Below are 21,110 nucleotides of genomic sequence, written 5' to 3'. Positions count from 1 at the left end.
TGTGGAAGAGTAAAATTATGAGGATATAAATTGCCATAAAATATGTTCGACCAAAATGCCAACAGGATAGCCTCAAATAATGAGATGGGGCTCAGTCAGATGCTTTGCAGTCCAGGCCCCAGGCTTGGAAACTGGTCTTAACCATACAGGCTAGCTGTGTTTTATCAACAGGATGCCACAAAGGCCCAGGACAAAACCAGACTGAACTGGCTAAGATCCAAGATAAAGGACAAAAAAAAGGCTAAAGATTACTGCTTTCCTTGCCTTGATTTATCTCTGTGTATATAAAGTACCTGCTTTTGGGCAGAGACGCTTTGCAGCTGTGCTTTGAGAGATCCACGGTGGTCAACTGCCTCGAACTGGCTCTGACGTGACCACAGGAACCCGCCTGCACAGATGAAACCTAGATGTGTCCCAGAGTTATCTTTGCTTCATTTCCCTGAGAAGATCTCTGCCCCAACGAGGGCATTTGTGCTCTGCTAGGCACAATCTGCGCCGTGTGCTAAGGAGCGTAGAAGACTGCGCATGCGCGACTGCCTCCGCAAATCTCCGCCCCTTTTCTCCAGCCCTGTTCACCTGTCTGCCTTCTAACCCTTAAAATTCCCTTACTCCCCACCCTTCCATGAGAAGATGCCTTTAGAGCATGAGCTCCCCTTCTCCATTCTCTGGCCATTGAATAAAAGCCTGTTTTCCTTGCACCAAACTCAGTTTCATTATTGGCATGAACCTGAGCCGGAAAGAGGTCCCTGGCCCAACCAGGGGGCTTTGGTTCAGCCAGGGCCCCAAGAAGGAGGGAGGGCCTTGCATCTCATTCGGTAACAAGAGCACTTAGGTAGAGTTTACAGTTTTTTTTTTTCTCTGATTACTATTTTTTAATGGAGATGCTGGGGATTGAACTCAGGACCTCATGCATGCTAAACATGCACTTGACCAGTGAGCTGTACCCCCTCCAGTGATTAGTTTCTGAAGATGAGCTTCCTGGCTCTGTGCGCCCTCATTTGGAGATGGGAGCAGGTCTTCAGAGCAAGTTGTTGCAATTCTGCCAGTTATTGCAATTCTCTCCCAAAGGGGATGAGGTTTTAGGGTGTTACTTCCTTCAACACAGCCTCCTTGGTAGAGATGATGATGGGCGAGTCTAAACATGTTCCCTCAAGTTTACAGACACAAAGACTGGTACCTGAGTTGCTCCCGGAGAAAGCTAAACCTGGGGTGGTCTCCAGTTGACTAGAGAGTCATTAAAATCAAAAGAAAAACCATTTCGTATTATATATACCGTCCAATAGCGCCACCTAAAGGAGTGGAGCGATTTCACAGCAGCAAGAACCTGGAGGTGAAGGCGAGGTTCGCAGACACGAAAGATGCAGTCACAAGCGACCGCCTAGAAAGAGATGCCTCTATCCTGGTTTGGAGAATTCCCCAGCCAGGGAATCTCAAAAATCTCTAAGTTAAAACCCACGAAAAGATCTAATGTTAAGGGAAGTCAGGGGTGTGTGTGTGTGTGTGTGTGTGTGTGTGTGTGTGTGTGTGTGTGTGGTGTGTGTGTGTTTGGAGAGAGCGCTGAGGAGATGTTTTCCTACAAAGATCGAGAACTTTGAACAATACCTTGGTTGGACTTGACATTCTAGTGTCTGAGTTGAGGTTTACATTAAAACATGACCTGGAAACTATTACTTAAGAGTGAGCTAAAAAGCCATAGAATTTTCTTTCCATGCAAGGGCAGGGAAAGATTACCCCACCACATAAAATATATCGAGGCAGTGGGAGACAAAAGAATAAATGTGTTTTGACGACACCTCTGAAGGGATACAATTACAGGATTTAACCAATAACCATTTGAAAAAAAAAAAAAAAAACAAGCTTGCACCAAAAATAGAGTGAAAAGCATGATGAAATAACAGGTCACTTTACACAAAAAGTAAACACGGGCTCAGAGAGGACTCAAATTGTTCAAGACCAAATGAGTAGCAGTCCTGAGGTTGCAACTCCACTCTCCAGCTCCTGAGTTTTTAATACCTAGGCAACATTTCCTCTGCCGCTTTCCCCCTACGAATAAGATTATACTCATCAATGTCTGTCCCCTGCTATAATTTACAAGGATGGTTCACACTTACCATAGTACTGAGAGATTATTTTTGAATGTAAAAAGCTGGTGCGATGCCTCTGAACAATGGAATTTAGCCCAAGGCTGCAATTTTGTTCTATGCATTACAGCATTTTAAAGCCACTAGTGCCCTGTTCTCTAAGATGAAAATAATATATCAGTGGGAGATAAGTGAAAGAGAACAAGCTGGTCTCTAGGTGGCAGATAGTATATGAAGTCAACAGAAGGAACATTTCCTGTGGTCTATTAATAATTCAGAAGCCCTCTATCCTCAACCCTCCTCTGCTCTCCAATTCCTTTTCCTTCTTTTCCTTCCTACTTAGCCTCAGCTGATTGGCTGCACTTGGGTAATCAGAGTACAATGCAGTCAATGACTGTTTACCAGATTCTTGCTAGTATTTTATTTTTACCCTTTGTGGTGTCTGGCCTTTAAGAGTAAGTGAATATGGAGACTTTTTTTTTTTTTGGCTGCCTTTCTGCTTGGCAGATGGTATTTATGCCTTTAAAACTTTTTTTGTTCTTGTTCCAGGGCACTTCACTGATGAGATTTATCAAGATGCACCTACAAATCAGCTACTAAGAGATTGCCTGAACGCAAAGCATTTTTAGGAAAATGATCACGACAAGAAAATGATCACAAAGAACAGCTTTAGGAAAAAGTCAGACCCTTAGCTCTTTCCAAGAGGGGTTATATTTTTGCCCCCAGAAAAGAATTCATCAAAGTCTGTCGCCCTGAATAAAATTAGATTTTTCTTTTAGCTTCAGTCATAGGCAATTCCTGGAAAAGCAGTGCTCAGAAACATTTGGTTAAAAAAATTATTTTTACTTACGGAAAGAAGCATTTGTAATGTTATTTCTAGTGGAGGGATGGGACCCAGCAATCGGATAAGCATCTGCCCACAAAGCTGCAGCTCCCCCTCCTCCAATGCATGGAAACCATCACGCTACGCACAGAGTATTAAGTATGTTCAATATGATATGATGTGATTAAAATATATGTGAGTCATAGTCTCAACCCTCTCTTCAAGCATGGGTATCAATCAGACTTCAAAATGTATGTTGAAGCAAAAAATAGTAAGAAGAACCATGCATGAGGGAATTTTCTCATTCATTTCTTCACTGTTTTATTTGTATGTATTTCCTTTATTCCGTAAGGCTTAGTCCCGTTGACCTGCTACATGCTGATTCATTTTGCAGCAACACAGTAAAGCTTTGGTGTGTGTTGCTAACGGATGTCTTATGAAGGAGCTTAGTCCACCATAAGGTCCAGATGGCAGTCTGGGGGTGAGCCCGCTAAGCCCGGCCGCAGCCAGCTGTGACGATGCTCGTACCGGGCTGGCGCTGAGGCCACCTTTAGACCTGCCGTCGGTGAGGACCTTGAGACTGGACCTCCAGCCCCGGCTTCTCTTCCAGGCTACCTTCCAGACCAACTGTCTTCTCTGCCAACTCGCTGTGACTAAATCACTGTGACCTCCCTTCAAATTGGCTCTCTTCCTAATTTCTATAATTTTTAGAGGCCACACTAGTGCAGTGAGAAGAGTTGAAATGAGGCAAACATGGGGTTTAATCCAAACTCTCCAGTTATTGTTTGATATGGGGGCCAATGATTTAGTCCTCTGAGGCTCATTTTCCTCCTCTGCAAAATATCGGTAAAGATTGCTGGAGGATTGTGGGCATTTAATGAGCTAACATTTCTGAGTTCCCAGCCCAGTGCCTGGAACAACACAGATGCTAAATAACCAGGCACAGCCTCCCTTTCCCTCTCTAGCAACGATACCTCCACTGTCTCCAGGATCCAGATTGGACGTTTTCATATCAGTTTTTTCTCCTTCTCTCTCTTTTACCCTTAATTAAAGCCAATCGCAAAGTAATGGGATATTAGAACTGGCAAGAACCTTAGAAATCATAGTCATCTGATTTATTGATAATACGTAGAGACAGAAGTCACCAATAATCCTGGCAATTTGACCCCCTTTTCAATTTCAGGAACAATCACTTGGTGATGGAATTTGTGGCTTGACACTTGACAATCATATTGAACAAAAAAGAATCAACCAACTATAGCTGGTTTAGTGATGATGGGTAAACACAGCTTCTGGCTCACAAGTCAAGCTCTCTTTTCTTAAATGCTGTCCTATGGCTCCTTGTAACTCAGGAACATTTTTTTGGTAGAATTTTCCTGCCCTTGGTATGTCCCTTCCCTCTTTGCCATTTGCTAATATGGAGAGAGGAATCTGCCTCAGATAATTGGAGAAGAAAAAGATCATAGAAGCAAAACAAAAGGAAGAACAAAATAATTCCAGAGGAAACAATATCAATGTTGAAAAGCCTAAAAATTGACTCGCTAATCAATTAGAATAACACATATAACCCGGGACTATTTACAGCATGTTTTATATAGGCTGGGGTGTGAGTTCATTTGTGTTCTTTCAAGCGGTTTATAGTAGAAATTCCGATGGGAATCATTCTACCAAGCAAAATAAGAATGAGATGTGTTCCTGTGTGTGTTCTTTATAACACAGCTTTTCTTCCTTTCATATTGCATGCTGAATACCCATGCTCAACCCAGACCTCCTGTTTGATACATTTATCCTCTTCTCCCTCCCATGTTTCATGTATAAGAAAAAAATTTATCCATAGTTCATACATGGTATCTGTGAAGGCAAGAAAAATATAAACCTTGCAATGCGATAGGATGTAACTAACTATTTTTTAAAAATCAGAAGATTCTATTCCTTTCATTTTCATAGCCACTGAATATACACATCATCCCGAGTTTTCTCAGTAATAAAACTAGAGCCAGAAAAGAAAAAAAGACCTTAGCTCTAGTGAAATCCTCATTATACTGACATCTACAATGTGGAAGAGCAACACGGGAAGTTGCAGACAGAGCTGACCTTCAAACCTGAACATTTTGCTCCCTAGTCCAATGCATGGACTGGATTCCGTTGGGGGCAAACAAGTAGGGGAAATGACCCACCACCATCTAGGGTGCTGCCAGGTTACCTCTGAAATGCGAAGCCATGCTGCTCACAGAAGAGGATGGTAGCTACAAGGACTCCAAAGCTATAAAGCTTCATCCCAACAGCGATTTGCTATAAAACAAAATTCTCTGAAGAGAAGAGTCCGGATAGCTGATTACAGAAGAGCCTTCTTTACACACTGGTTAAAATATAATGCATGTTCCCTCCCATTTCTGTGATCAATAGACTCAGCTTTCTTTTCCACTCTCAAAAAGAATGTAGGGTGAGTGTTGTTGTTCTCAGTTTAGACTCCCTAGAAAATATTTAACTCTTCAGAGAAAACGAGGCCAAAAATGAAAGGATAGTAACACAGCGGGAACACGTCTGGTTTATTGAAGAATCAGAGTATTGACCAGTGGATCAGAGCCCATGCTGAGGGAGGCCTCCAGTGGAGGACTAATACGGTCTTCCCTTGCCTTTGTCTTTTTCAGCATTTTCAACTTAGATGAAGCCAGAGAAGGCGAGTTTTTCAAAATTATGGCTGATACAAGGCTGAGAAGGAGAGCTTGTATGGAGGGTGATAAAATCTCCATTCAGAGAGATTTTTTTTTTCTTGTCCATGTGGAGTAATGGGTCCACCCATAAAAGAACAGGAACACTAGGCGTGGGGAGCTCTTTTGAGAAGTAAAAAAATCAGGTTGCTTTGAATCATGTTTTTTCAGAGAAGGTCACCCTAATAGTCATCGTCTAAACCAAAGCCTACCACACACCATTCTGCAGGTAGCACCGTGTATAGCAATTTGTCAGGTAAGGGACCACATCTAAGTCTCAGGAAGTGGAGGGAGCCCTGGTCCTCTCCCTGCATTCCCACTGGTAAATGCATTTGAATATTCTTGAGGTCAGGGCAGGAAAATTTGCAAAATAAATCAATCACCCCACAGCGGACCTCTGAGAAGGAAAGGACTGAGATTTCAAATCTCTCTCTCTGAGATTCAAAGCTATTGAAACACATTTAATACATGGAGGTGAACGCCACTAAAACTACCTTTTGTACAAGAAAGGAGAAACAAGAAAATACACGTGTATCTGCTCATTTGTGGAGGAAGACACACAGGAAGGATGACCAGAAATCAACGAGATGGGTTATCTGCAGTAAATGAGTGAAAAACGATGGAAAAGTGAGACTAAGAACAGGGTAGAAGAGATGGGGGGTGCGGGGCAAGGGGGAAAGGACACTTCTTTGAGTAAAACGTTTTGAATACCTCTGAATTTTCAAACCAGTTTCAATGTTTCACATACTCAAACAATCCCGTAAATAACATGAATACAAACAAAACCAGATGAACTTAATTTTTTTTTCCAAATAAATAACATAACCACACTAAAGGGGAGAAGGGGAAAGAAAAACTAACCCAAGTGAACTGAACCTTATTTTATAAACACAAAAAGAAACCTTAAAATAACAGTCAACAACAGTTAAAATTTACTGACAAATTTTATCAATTTTTATGCTATTTTTTTTGTATCCTATATTTTCCCTCTGGGTTTACACTTCTTCTTGAAGCAATCTTGAAAAAATTCCTTTGTTTAGTTAAGGTCCCACGGTGGTAAATTCTGTTATACTCTGCATGTCTAACAATAATTTTATTCTGCCTTCACTTTCAAAGACTAGTTTGGATGCAATGGTCTAATGTGGCAGGTCTCCAGTTGTCTTTTGGCATCTACTGTTTTGTGGTTGTAATCTGCCGCCTAGAAGGTGTTCCCCAGCAGGTCAGCTTTCTTCTCAATGACTTTTAAGGGATTATCTTTATTTTCGGTGCTCCTCAGATCCATTCCTCTGGTCTAGATGTGGATTTACTTTTTATCATCCTGCTCAGTACACAGAATGTACTGTTGATCCTAAGATTTAGATAGTTCTTCAATTTTGGAAAATCATTTTATTATTTCTTCAGCTATTGGATCTCTGCCAGTCCCTTTTAGGGGCTCCCTCTGGAGTTCCTTGATCTGCCGTCCAGGTCTTGAAACTGTCCTTTCATGTTTTTAAAAACCATAATCTTTGTCCTTGTAGGCTGAGTTCTGGGTGCTTTTCTCAGCATTATCTTCAAACTCTCTAATTCATTCTTTGTGTCTTGTTTAGACTACATTATCCATGTTGTCTTTATATTGTATTTTCAAATATCATTTAAATTATTTCATTGTTTGATTTTTTTTTATGGTTATCATTTTTTCAGAGCTCTTGCTGAGACCCCTGGGCTTCCAGTCCAGAACCTTGTCTTACACTGGTTTTCAGAGTTTCTATGCTGTGATAACATCGTGGCCTTCAAAGATCCAGCCACCAGTCAGGTGATATGACTTAGTTACTGGTTTACCTATTCCTTTGTCTCCTACAGACCAGCAACTATCATAAACCAGTCCTAGGTAACAGTGGGCAATGTCTCTTTAAAATTGAGATACAGGCAGTGGAATACACAGCTATTAAGTATACAGTTAGATTAGTTCCAACAAGCATGCGTACTTGAGTAACCCACACCTCTGTCAAGGTACAGGAAATTTTCATCACTTCAGAAGATTCCTGCCCATCCTCCCAGTCAATTACCCAACAGACTCGCGCAGCAGCTGTTCTGATTTTATCACCATAGATTAACTTTGCCTGTTCTAGAACTTTGTAGAATCACATGTTGTCCTAGTCAGTTTGGGATGCTAAAACAAAAAACACTGTAGACTAGGTGGCTTAAATAACTAACTTTTTTTCCCTCACAGTTCTGGAAAGTGGGAAGTCCAAAACCAAGGCACTGGCTCAATACATGGTTATAACCATCAGGACCCTGCGGTGCCTTTTCAGAACAGATACCGGCCCCACACCTTCCTCCGAAGTACCCAGTTAATAGTATTGTTATGGAAACGACAGGCCAGTCAAGAAACAAGCACCACTCAGAGGGCTGGAGTCCTCAGATGTATTACGCCGGCGGGCTCAGAGGGGCTTCTGCTCCGAAGCTCTGAGCACCTCCAATACTTGCGCATGAGGTTTTATAGGGTAAAGTACAAGCTTGGGGTATTTGGCCAATAGGCATGGAACAGCTTTAGCAGCATTATCATCACAAAAGTGGAGGCGGGGAGGCAGCAAACCAACATTCCAAAGCCAGATATGTATCTTTGAAAACCCAGCTGGCTAGCAAAAAACATGAACAGCAAACCAACACTAATTAACCTAGATTTACAAGTTAGTCTAGCAGAACTCAGATCAGTATTCCAATACTTAGACTTGTGAGTTATCTTGTTAGACCAGCCCGGTTTTTCCTTCACAGTATCTTATGTGTATTTCCTGAGTTTTTCAGATGCTAAAAAACCCACCGCCAAAGGGAAGAAACTAACTACTTGATGATCGTGAGCACGGGGCCCCCAGACCTTCTGGCGCCTAGGGGTTGATAGTGTTGATCACCCTGTTACCTCAACATCAACCAGTCAGGGAATTGTGCACATCTGATCATGTACCCTGTGACCCCATCCCCATTACCTGGCCTTTAAATATGCTTTGCTGAGACCCTTTAGGGAAGTTCAGCGTTTTCTTGGATATGAACCACCCCGTCTCCCTTTCTCGGCCCTGCAGTAAACCTTTCTCTGCTCCAGACTCTGATGTTTCAGTTTGTTTGGCCTCACTGTGCATCTGGTACAAGAACTTGCGTTTGGTAACATTGTGAAGAGCCCCTTCTTGCTGTATCCTCACGCGGCAGAGAGAAAGCTGGCGCGATCTCTGGGGTCTCCCTTATAAGGGCACCAGTCCCATTCACGAGGCTGCCACGATCATGACAGTCACCTCCTAAAGGCCCCACCTCCAAGTACCATCACACTGGGGATTAGGTTTCAACAAAAAATGAGGGGAAGGTCGGGGGAGGTAACACAAACATTCAGTCTAGAGCATAGAGCATGTAGCTTTGGGTCAGGATTTTTTTTGCTCAGCATGTTTCAGTAATTCTTTCATGTTGTTGCATGTGCCAGTAATTCATTTGCTCTTTATTACTCAGTAATATGACACTGTTTATCCATTCTCCTAGTAATGGCTATCCGGGATGTTTTCAGTTTGGGGCTGTTATGAATAGAGCTGCTATGAATATGCTTATGCAAGGCTTTTTTGATGGCTTATACATTTTAGTTTGTATAAATATCTAGGAATGGAATTGCTAAGTCATGGAGATGTTTAGTTTTAGAGGCAACCGTTGTGCCTTTTTTCTTTTTTTTTTCCCCCTAACAGGGGCACTGGAGATTGAACCCAGGACCACATGCACACCAAGCATGTGCTCTACCAATGAGCTATGTCCCCTGCCCCCAAATGAGTAGGTGCTGTGCCTCTTTTCAAGGTGATGGTACCACATTTTACACTCCCACCAACATATATTAAGAGTCCTGGTTGGTCCACATCCTTGTTATTTGATGCAGTCTTTTTCATTTTAGCCATTCTAGTACATGTGTGGTGGTGTCTAATCTGGGCTTTGATTTAAATTTTTAAGATGACTAATAAGTTGAGAAACTTTTCTACGCTTATTGGTTATAAATGTGTGTGTGTGTGTGTGTGTGTGTGTGTGTGTTTATTTAAACTGTTTGCTGACTTTGAGTCAGATGGTTTGTTTTATCACTGATCTATAGGAGGTATTTATATACCCTGGACCCATGAAAGGCAAGATGACAGAGACAGGAAATAGGTTAGTTTTTGTCAGGGGCTGGGGCTGAGGAGGAAGAGATTAACCTACAAAGAGGTACAGGAGAGTTTTTTGGAGTGGGGGAAATATTCTCTATTTTGATGGTGGTGGTAGTTACACAGTCGTGTACAGCCCAAATTCCTCAAATTTAACTCTTAGGAGTTGACTTCATTATATGAAGAAGGGTGGTGGAGGGAGAGAAAGGGAAGTGAAAAGAACACAAGAGTTTGATCAGATGCTCTCCACCCCTAGCTCACAGGCAAATCTCTTAGCTTCTCGGAGGTGCTGTTTCCTCTTCAGGAAAATGAGGTTAATGATAACCCACCTCTGAGGGCTGTTTGGGGACCCAATGGGATAACATCTGAAAGTGACAGGCAGAACAAGTGCCCAGTATATCCCATTCATAAAAAGAAGACAAACTAGGAAGAGAGCTGCCAGGTGCTAACGTGTTCTCTGCTTAGAGCCTTTTCCAGGTCATGGTGACCTTGGGGACAGCTGTCCTCTCCTCTGCGGATCCCAGAGTTAGGTGGTGAGTCACTGCCCGGAAGGCAATCTAGTCCTGGGGGATCTATCTGGCTGACTCATGCTTCCTGGGGCCCAGCTAATTTGCCCATTTGTTCTCCAGTCAATTTGGAACATGAGGTGGCAAAAATCATACAGAAAGTGTTTTTTTCAAGAGCTATAATCCTCTGCCTTTATTAAGATGGTGCCTAAGAAGGTAACCTGCCCAAGAAGGCTGCTTTGCCTTCTTGATTGGAGCGGCCTGAGGATAAGGCAGTGTGTTAACTGTGAACTGGACTGGCCCCGACTTGGGTGTGCAGCACAGAGAGAGTCAGTTAATTTCATGGCATTTTAGTATGAGTTCAGGGGCAGCTCAATTTACAAGTTTTCCTTTCAAAATCATTCAGCCATTAAAGCTGCATGATCTTGGGAGGTTTAGAAGACACATCGTTGATAAATGTTTTCCTTTCCTCTACACATTCTCTCTCATGTTTATTCATGCACAGCGAAGCAGTTTTATAATTTGCACAAAGCTTGGCATGGCTGGCCCTCTGGGTTTCTGAGAGGGAGGAAAGATGATACCTCAGGAGCTGCTGCAGTGGGGGGTTTGAGGCTTGAAGGCAGAGAGCTCCATCCTGGGTTCTGATGCCCTCGCTTTGGCTAGAAACACTGAGCCTGAGCCTTGTGGCCCCAGGAGTGTTACTTGGCACCCAGAGAGGCAGATACTTGTTGGCTGGATATGACAAAAGCGAGATTTGTCCTTGGAACACTTCCTTCCCTTCACTCTGCCTTTCTAAACCCCCTTCTGTTGGTCTCTCTGCTTTTTAAGATGCTCCACCCGGGCTGGCCCTTTGAAGAGTACACCAGGCTGTTGACTACTGGTTCTCAAACTTGACTGCCAATTAGAGTCATGTGGGCATCTTTTAAATGTCCAGCTGCCCTACCTGCACATCAGATCAATTATACCAGAACCTCGGAGGGAGGGGCACAGACATCAGCATCTTATAAAGCCCCTGAGGTGAGGCCATTGTGCAGCCAGGGCTGAGAATAGTTGATCAGGACGAGTCCTTCTCCAAGGGTGATCTGCGAATCCCAGAATCTCTGGGTGTATTTGTGGGAAAATGCGGACTCCTGGGCCCACCAGCTCTCTAAAGCACTGAATCTCAAGGTGGGATCTGGAAAATCCGTGTTCTAACAAGCTTCCCCGGGTGATTTTCAAGCACCCTCAAGTCTGAGAACCATCCCTAAACCTCTCACTACTCCATCTGTTTCTCTCCATCTGTTTCATCCTTTTATCTGTGATCGGTGGCTGTTTCCACTTTCCTTCAGCCATGCTGGCCTTTCAGTTCCTCAAGGACAACCAGCTCCTCCCATCCCCTGGACCTCTGCATGTGTGGTTGTTCATTTGGAAGGCACTTCCCTCTTTCTTTGCCATTAGGGACTCGGCGAAGATAACAATGATGAAGCTATACCCCTAGAAGGGCGCTGTAAAGTGTGTGTTTTGGAGGAGAAAAGAGTAGGCACTGAAGGGCCATGATCCGCTCCCTCTGGGACAGCTTGGTTCCCTAAGTTACTTAGCTGCCGCTGGAAGTCGTGGAGAGATTGCTCTAGAGACGGTGGGAGAAAAGCCAGTAGGTTTGATGTAGGTAGTGAAGGAACAGGAGCAAAGACTTAAGTGATGCGGTAACAACTGGGTCAGATACATTAAAGCGGCAGCCCTGGGCAGCCAGGGAGAGAAGGCTGTGCCAAGAGGCACCTTAAGTGTACCCAGCAGGACCAGAGAGATGCAACTTTTGGCACCTGTGTCTGGGAGTGGGTGCCACAGGGAGGAGAGGGTCCAAGGGGGAGAGGGACAGTAAAAGGCAAGGCTGGGTGATGAGGGAGACACCCAAATGGAGGGCAGAGTTCCCTGGCTTCCTCAAATGAACAATGATGGTGGGAATAGGTTAGTGGAGGGTGATTTTAATCTCTCAAGTCTAGTGTAATTGAGAATGTGTCATTTAGTTTAAAGCTGGTTAAAATTTAACTGCCTATCAACTGTAGACCTTTTAAGAAGAATGCTCTTCTTTTAGGACAATGTTTCTCAAACTTTAATGTACACACAAATTTTCAGTAGGTCTGGGGTGGGGTTGAGATTCTGCATTTCTAACCAGCTTCCAGGTGCCCCTGGCCTGAGTACTACGCTTACAGCAAGGAGGTTTGAACATTCAGACTCTTTAACAGTGGGGCCACGGTATAGCCCAACCCCCAAATGCCTGCCAAATCGTTAACTTTTATGTTGGATTGCCCAGGGCTTTAGAATCAAATATTTGCATGCATTCTAATCCTCTAAAAATTGCTATTCCAAAAATTACATAGGGTAACTTTTTAGTAACCTAAATACTTGCTTAAATGGAACTCCCTGATTTTGACGTGCCAGGTAATACAAAAATCACTGCCATTTTGTGGCCCTATTGAGCTGTTAAAGGTGAGACAGTGGATATTGACTAAGTTATCTGTGCCTGGCATAAGGTGGGTGACTAAGTCTATGCAGACTTTAGATGTGAAAAACATTTACACAATTTCCCCCCCTTTTTTTTGGTCACCCATGTACAGACTCAACTGGTAAACTCTGCCTTCCAAAAAATAGGGAGAAAGGACACTGAGTAAAGAGCAGTCCTTGGCAGCTGAGAATTTGGTTACTGGAATTTTGTTAGGAAACTGTCCGAGTAACTAGATTTCACAAGAGGATCGGTAAGCACTGCTAACTCGTCTGGGCGTCCATTCTGGCTACTGGATCATGAAGCCAGCAGAGACGGGCAGTGGCAAGTTCACTGAGAGCACTGCCGGGATTTAACCCGAGTGCACACTAGGGTGGACGGAGAACAAAGGTCGATTTCTCAGCAGCTGCTGTATGACGACAGCACAGTAACTGCTCTGAAGGTGGGCCTTGAAGCCGTGCAAGGACACTGGGCTCACAGCAGAACGTCTCCCACGCGTTAAGCGTCAGTTTGAGATGGGCTAGTGGAAGGTGGGCTGAGTCTACCTACTTCTTACAATCGAGACCATAATTGTGCTCCAAGGTACAGACTAGATGGTGTGTGCGTGTGTGTGTTTATTTTTTTTAACATTTTTTTATTGAGTTATAGTCATTTTACAATGTTGTGTCGAATTCCAGTGTAGAGCACAATTTTTCAGCCACACATGGACATACATATATTCCTTGTCACATTCCTTTCACTGTGAGCTACCACAAGATCCTGTATATATTTCCCTGTGCTATACAGTGTAATCTTGTTAATCTATTCTACATTTTGAAATCCCAATCTGTCCCTTCCCACCCCCCGTCCCCTTGGCAACCACAAATTTGTATTCTATGTCTATGAGTCTGTTTCTGTTTTGTATTTATGTTTTGTTTTGTTCTGTTCTGTTTTAGATTCCACATATGACCGATCTCATATGGTATTTTTCTTTCTCTTTGTGGCTTACTTCACTTAGAGTGACATTCTCCAGGAACATACACGTTGCTGCAAATGTGTTGTCGATTTTTATGGCTGAATAGTATTCCACTGTATAAATGTACCACAGCTTCTTTATCCAGTCATCTGCTGCTGGACATTTAGGCTGTTTCCATGTCTTGGCTATTGTAAATAGTGCTGCTGTGAACACTGGGGTGCAGGTTGCGTGCGTGTGTTTAGACGGATAAAATCACTAGGTTGGCTAAGACTTTTAAAAGCCTATCTAGTAAAATGCATCGCATCAGTCTGGCTCGAATGCCATAATTCCTAAACATACAGGAATCCTCCTTTTCTAAAAACTCTGCGGGTAGGTCTATTTCACAACTTTTCCCACAGTGACTTCTCTCTGTTTGGCATCTCCCTCAGTCAGGAAACATTTGTTTATGTCTAATACAAATCAATTTTTAAAAAGGTATCCAGTTCTTACTAAAAATCTAGAAAATGCTTGGCTCTGTAGGGACATCAACATGGTGAGGCATGGTTCCTGATCACTTCTCATCAGTGGGAGGTCAGCTCTTCTGCAAAATTTTGCTAATCCTTCGTTCAGAGTTAATTTTTGCCCTGAGCTCCCATACTTTATTTACACACTTGTTATAGCATTTATCAGTCTGCTCTGTATTACAGTTTGAATGTACATATTATCTCCTTGCTGGATTAACATGCTTTTTCAGACCTGAAATGGAGAAGTTGGGATGAGCTCAGGGGTCCATCCCAGCTCAGGATTCTTTGCCAAATACTTCGAGGAAACCTCAGAGGAGGATTTAGGTGTTACTCTCCAGTGTTCAATGCCTTTGCTAGAGTATCTTTTATATTAGAATGACCATTCTGTGCAGAAGTGGATATAATATTATTCACTGTGGCTTTATTTGCTGTAGCAAAGGACTGAAACAACCTAAATACCCATTTATAGGCCCCTGGTTAAATACAGGTCGGCACATTCATGCAACAAAATAAAATGCACCTGTTGAAAAGACTGAGGCAGGTCTATATTTGACAGTATGGACCAATCTCCAAGATAAGATGTGAAGAAAGTGAGATGCAGGGTGATGTGCATGGAGTGCTAATATTTGTAACAAAGGGTGTGTATAACATGTGCATAGAATATTTCTAAAAGGATACAAAAGGAATTTGTAACAGTGCTTGCCAATTGGGAGGGGAACTAAGGCATTGGGACAGTAGGGGTGGGTTGCTAAACCAGATCTCAGGGGATAAAAACCCCTATTTGCGGTGTATGAACATTTCTGGGGTGAAAACACGCCCACCATGGCCAATTTCAAGATAACAGTGGTTTAACACTGGAGCCAATGGGAACCCATATGAGCGGACTCCAGAGCACACCACGAGACACGGGGGTGGGGAGGTGGCCTACCTTCCACTGAAGACCCTTGAGGACAATTTGACTTTCTGATGCCACACTTGGTTGACGAAAATGTAATCAAGACTTTAAAATTTAGAAAAATGATCATGCTTCCACTGCCGCATTCCTTTAGCCTCTTCCCCCAGAGTCTTGGTTTTCTTCCCTTGGTAGTGTTTCTTCTGTTTTCCTGTACCCGTTCGGCCTTTCTGTCCAGGAGACCCATCAGCGCAGTCTACACACAAAGAACACCACTCACCACTGGCAGCCTCTTGATATGAAGCGAAGACTGCTACCTCCTGAGGGTAGAAGCTGCAGGAATAGTCTGGCCAGGAAAGAGCCATCTCCCAAAAGCAGCCACTGGTGGTGCAGGGGCACATACAAAAGCCCAGCCTCCTAGCAGCTGTGTAGGTGAGCGACACGTCTGCAGGTCAGGATGTGACCATGCCAAACAGAGGCTTTTCTGTCCCAGCAGCCCACCCGCGGGAGCCGGCTGCGGCAGAACCCCGCAGCCGACCCCTCCCTCCTCTACCAGCCCAAGCTAGAGAGGAGCCACCAGGGGCTGCCGGCCTCAAAGGTTCCTCCTCAAATCACCTTAGAAGCCATTTCACACCAGTCCCCAGGTCTGGCTTTTGTTCATGACGTGTTTCTGAGAATTTGTGTCTTACCTTTAGTTTTCTCCTCTTCTTGGTCTTCTTGGTCTAACTTCAGTTTTCAGCTAAAATATATCTCCTTAGACGGTTTCCTCTCTGCTAAGCCTGTCACGCCCAGCCCTCATTAATCACTCATTACTCCTGTCAGTTAATTGTTTAACAGCTTTCTTTCCTGATCAGCTGAGTGCAATGCCGGCCTCATTTACAGGCATAGTCCCCAAACCCTGCGCAGTGCGCAACACATCAGGCCCTTGGTGCATGTTGGTTGAATGAATGAACGAGTGAGTTATTGTACACTCTTATGAAACCTTCAGAAGACATCCAACAGAGGGAGGATTTTATTTGGAGAGGTCTTGAACATTAATTCACCTTCATTTACCCTTAAGGCAGTAACATTCTTCCTGGAGGCAGATGGGGGAGAATCATCGGAGGCTACATTAAATGCAGATTAAGACAAAGCCAACCACTTTGCATTCAGATGCAGCAGAGATACAGGGGATGGGCCCAGAGAAACCACGCACTGGCTTCCTGAGCCCACTACCAGGGAATAGATCCAGCGTGAGGCATTTCAATTGCTTTGGAAAATGGCCAAATTCCATTACATAGCACCCCTAAAGAGCATACCTCAGTGATGAGCCCTTTCACCACAAGAGAGGGGGGTCGAGTTGTGGGTGTCCAATGCTCTGCTGCAATTTAGCCTTTGGTAGGTTTTCAAGGAAATTGTTTAATCTCTCAGAAGTGCTCAAATTCACACTGTTGCTCTGCTTTTGTTTTGGAATTCTTCAAACATCCAGTAAATTAGCTCTTTGTTAAGCAACTCAGCCAGCTAAGTCTGTGTGTATATGTGTGTGTTGGAGGGAGGGGGGTGGGGGCACCGTTTGTTGGCACATATTGCCCCTGGGAGCTTAGGGGTATCAAAAAAGTAAACACTGATACTATGTCCTGGAAGCAATCAGATACAGGAGGATTTAAATACAAATGAAGTCAGAGCAGGATGGTTCCCAGGCACCAGAGATTTAGCCATCCCACAATAACTAGACGTAATATCAGGGCTAAATATCTGGAGAGGCAGCACCAAAGGGCAGATGCTCTATTATGGCTCCACACTGCCCCCCAGTGGCTTTCTGCTCAATGACACCCTCCTTGGATCTAACCTTCCGCGGAGAGAGTTAAGAATCTATCTGAAGGCACAGTATGCAGGATGTTAGATCTAGTCTGAGCCCAAATCCTAGGGCTAAAAACAGAGGGCTTCTTATTGACTGAACAAACAAAATCTGATGACATTTGGGACCCTCGTCCTGAGAAAAGGCTCTGATGACGAGTCTTCTGCAGGTTACCAGAGACTCTTGGGACCCCAACAGCCCGACTGATTTGTCAGCTGAGCCAAGTGGCCCAGAAGGAGGCTGGTCAGCAGAGCGGGGCCGTGAAGAAGGCATAGTTCTGAGAGGGCGGAGAGCCAAGCCACAGGCAGACAGAGTGTAGGGGAAGGGCGACGCGAAGGAGGCTGCAACAGATCAAACGCTGGCCTCCAGAAGCCGGTTTTAGGACTGGTTTGACGATTCTCCCCTCCCGGTTCTCACCTTGAACAAGAAGGCAGCCACATTAAGCTGGCTGGAAAGATTATGTTAAAATTAACAACACTGCGGCTTCTCTACTTGACTCCAATGGCAAAAGCGGGAAGGGTGCCTCGATAATAAGTTCTTTTTTTCCTCTAGATATTCAAAGAAGCAATCAATTCAATGATTAAAAAAATATTTGTAAGAGACTGGATCTTTTGCAAAGAATAAAGCATTTTCTGTTAAATACACGAAGGCTACTTGGCTGCACAGATATACCCCTTTTGGAATCTTGTATCATGTCACCAACTTGAAATCTTTGGAAATGCTTGACGGGTCCCTGCGTTTCCGGGGAGCACCCAGGGCTGAGCAGTCAAAAACGCGCATGCGCCTCCAGCCCGGCCCGCTGGGTCTTACACCCTCTTCATTCCTCTCCCCATGAGGCAAGCAAACACTGTCATGACCATCTTGGGGTTCACTTCAACCAGATCTTCTGGAAGGGCATACACTCTTGCTCCAATTTTTCGGGCCATGGAGATGGCATACCTAAAAGAGAAAAGAGGAAGAATGAGGGGACCCCTCAGGATCAGTTACAGTCGTTCTATATACGCCATCTCTGTGCTATAGACTACACATAGAGCTCACTCCTCGCGTGGCGGGAGCCAATCACAGGCTCCCTCCCACGTGTGTGGGCCGATTTGGGTTCGACAAAGCTCCTGACTCCATCAGACGTGCGGTCCGGCCTCCTGCTAGTTACCAAATTTGTTATTTGTCCTTGGAGAGTTTCCTAACTCCCGCCCCTTTTGATGCCGACACCATGCTTATTCTCTTGGGCTGTCCAGTGGCAGAAAAAGTCATAGAACTGAACAAGAACGTGTGCGAGGGAAAGTCTGCAGACTATGTTTCAACTGTAAGAACATTTGTACAAGGAAGAAGAAAGGGGGCGTCTGTCTGTAATACCTCGACCTTATACATCAATTCTTTCACTCCTTGTTCCTTTCTAATCCTCGCCTACATGTATGTGTATTTATTTATGTTACTGTAACAGTAGAATAACTGAGTTTTACATGACACATTTTTCACATAAGATTATCATAGCTGCATCTGAATCTTTTTGCTCTGTTTATGGTTAGATGAAGATAATTTTTATTAGGTGTAATCTATTTTCAAATGAGCCCCCACTATTACCTGGCAGTTCTTTTACTCGCTTCATTTATTATCTGGTAATGGTTACTACAGAGCTTCTCCAATCCACCCGAGCCCTACCCCTCCCTCTGCTCTGCTAAAATACCTTTACTCTTACTCTGTCCATCAATTAAATTAAGAGCATCAGGCAGAAGTAATTCCCCATTCTTTCTCCTTATCCATCTCTCAATCACTTCTTCTATATTAATTATTAATAAAATAAAATTTATTTTTCCATTAAAAATATAGAGGAAAAATTGTTCAAAAGTTAGAAACTAGAGCTTAAAAAACAAAAAAACCAACCATGCTTAATCTTGCCACCACAGCCACTTTTTAGCGTTGTATATAATTCCTTGTACTCATTTTTCTAAATAATTTTGTATCTTTTGCCCTTTCAAGATAGTGCTTAGCAACCTGGGCTCTGGAGTCAGACTTTGAATCTCAGCTGAACAACTTAAGATTTGTTAATCCTCAAGCAAGTTCCTTAAACCTATCACATCCCCCTTGAACATTTAGGCTCAAGGTCTTTTTGTTCTGTTGTTTTTTAAAAAAATGTCTGGGTCTTCATCTATGTCCTTCCTTCCGCTGCAATATTCGTCCTACCTCTCTCACCTGTCGGGCTCCTCCTTACTGGTCCTTTCGATCCACCCCAGCTTAGATGCTACATAGCAGGGCTTCAGTTCCCTTTCCATCCCCTCCGGAGCACCCGGAATCCTCCTTCCATACTATCCATCACACTCTGCTGTAACTGCTGTCTAATTACTTATCTTCTCTCCACTAGATTGTGCATCCGCATACCAGGAACCCACGTCCCCCACTGTCCCAAACTGGGAACAGAGAGAAGGGCGCTGCTGGGGTTATGTGCAAATGGCAGCTGCTCTCAAGCTGGTGAAGACTCTGGTCTTGGGCCCCACCTCTGCCCACGCACATCCACGGATACTCACAAACAGGGGGGTTTATATTTGTGGCCACCGTGGACTTTATTTAGGAAGTCTCCCAAAGGTTATGACTAGGAAATTGATTTTCTGAAACTAGAGAATTGCCTATCAATCGAAAGAGTCAATTGTTTTCCATTTCAATTGTTTTTAGTTGTTTTTTGTCTTGGGGCCTTAACCTGCTATTGCATGGTATCGAAAATAATGATGGTGGGAACCCATAAGTCATGAGAAGAAAAAGCATCAACAGTGAAACTAAAATGTCTGCACAAAGGCACAGGCGCTAGACCTCACAGCTGCCCAGCGGCCAGTTGGTTCTCCCCTCCCGGACCTCAGGTTTAGCTACATACTTTGCATTGTTGAGTTTCTCTTCATCGTTCAGGTTTTCTGTCTTCAGAAGGTCATAGTTAATGGAACCCGGCTGGATGGCGTCGATGAGATCCAGAACGGGCAAACTTGTGCTAATCTTTGGATCCTGCACAGAGAGAAAGCATGGGTTTCATCAATATGCCTCTGAGTTATTTCTATTTGGCTCAAGGGTCATGGGTGGTTCTTTCCTCTTAAAGATGAAACATATACATCCTGTCTGGGAAATGCCACATGTGTGTGGCACATGGCGTTTCCAACCCACTGTCGTTTCTGTAGGGACATCCGCAGCCTCCCGGTGGCTCACTAAGCAGAGGAAACCCATTGTCTGCCCACAGACAGAGGGTCATTCTCAAATAGTGAATGGAAGGAAGTTTGCACAACTAGAGAAAAACAGAGGGGCTAAAATATGTTTTATTTAACTACTTGTTATTGGTAGAGGAAGGGATGATTTGAAAAAAAAAAACATCAGAAAGGAAAGACTAAAGATATTAAGAGGAATCTTGCTTCATTTGAGAGAGGAACATCCCAGGGGTAACGGGCAGGGACAGTGACGAGGTCTCAGTTGGACAGGAGATTTCAGTAAATGGTCCTCTCCTAGGGACCTCAGGGAAAGAAAAGAGTCTGGGAGACAGTGACAGCAATTATATTAGATGCAACGACAGTAACTAACATTTGTTTGTATCTCACGGTGTGCTCAGCACTTTCTATAGATTATCTCACTTGTTGCCGTAGCCTTGGATGGAGGCAGCTAATCTTAATTTACAGCGAGCAAAGGGAGCTTCTGAGGTCAAATGACTTGCTGATAAGTGGTGGGGCTGGGATTTGAACCAGCTATTCTGACTTAAAATCCTAGGCTCTTTCTTTGGCACTTTGTAAACAGTTTGATGGGCACACCCAGAGCTGTGAATGCTTCTAAGGTGAGAACGCACAAAACTCTGCACCATCTTTTCTCTCTCCCCAGGGACCTGTGAGTACAGACACGGAGAGGCAACTGCGTGTCACCGTCTGAGCAGTCAGGTCCAAATGCCTCACACCTTGAGGGTCCAAATCAGAACCAATTCTAAGCAAGAAGCAAGACATAGGACCCCTGCTAGAGGCAAGGTCTTTAGCACTGGTCCTCTGTAGACACAGAATAACATACTTTTAAAAAGTTTGTTTATGTATTTATTTATTTATTTATAATGGAGGTCCTGGAGATTGAACCCAGGACCTCACGCATGCTGAGCATGCGCTTTTACCACTGAACTGTACATCCCTCCAAGAATAATATTTTAAAAAATATAATGGGTCCGTTTTTATTTA

The 21,110-nt window shown here is 43.8% G+C and overlaps 1 protein-coding gene and 1 non-coding gene across 5 annotated transcripts in view; both read right to left on the bottom strand.

Moving 5' to 3' along the window:
- Window positions 1-9,310: 9,310 nt before the first annotated feature.
- TRNAT-GGU (transfer RNA threonine (anticodon GGU)) lies at window positions 9,311-9,382 on the bottom strand. Its single transcript has one exon. It is a non-coding gene; the product is annotated as a tRNA-Thr (tRNA).
- An 8,151-nt stretch (window positions 9,383-17,533) lies between these two features.
- LCP1 (lymphocyte cytosolic protein 1) overlaps window positions 17,534-21,110 on the bottom strand; it is a 51,179-nt gene continuing 47,602 nt past the window's right edge. For all 4 annotated transcript variants that reach the window (XM_072976269.1, XM_072976272.1, XM_072976271.1 and 1 more), the window contains 2 exons: window positions 19,790-19,914; window positions 17,534-17,865 (listed from right to left, as the gene is read on the bottom strand). In XM_072976269.1, the coding sequence (XP_072832370.1) occupies window positions 17,733-17,865; window positions 19,790-19,914 (258 nt within the window). In that variant the 3' untranslated portion in view covers window positions 17,534-17,732. The remainder of the gene's footprint in view (window positions 17,866-19,789; window positions 19,915-21,110) is intronic.

This window comes from Vicugna pacos, chromosome 14 (assembly GCF_048564905.1).
Source record: "Vicugna pacos chromosome 14, VicPac4, whole genome shotgun sequence".
Taxonomy (NCBI): Eukaryota; Metazoa; Chordata; class Mammalia; order Artiodactyla; family Camelidae; genus Vicugna; species Vicugna pacos.
Note: the sequence above shows the minus strand (reverse complement) of the source record. Positions and strands in the feature narration are given on the sequence as shown.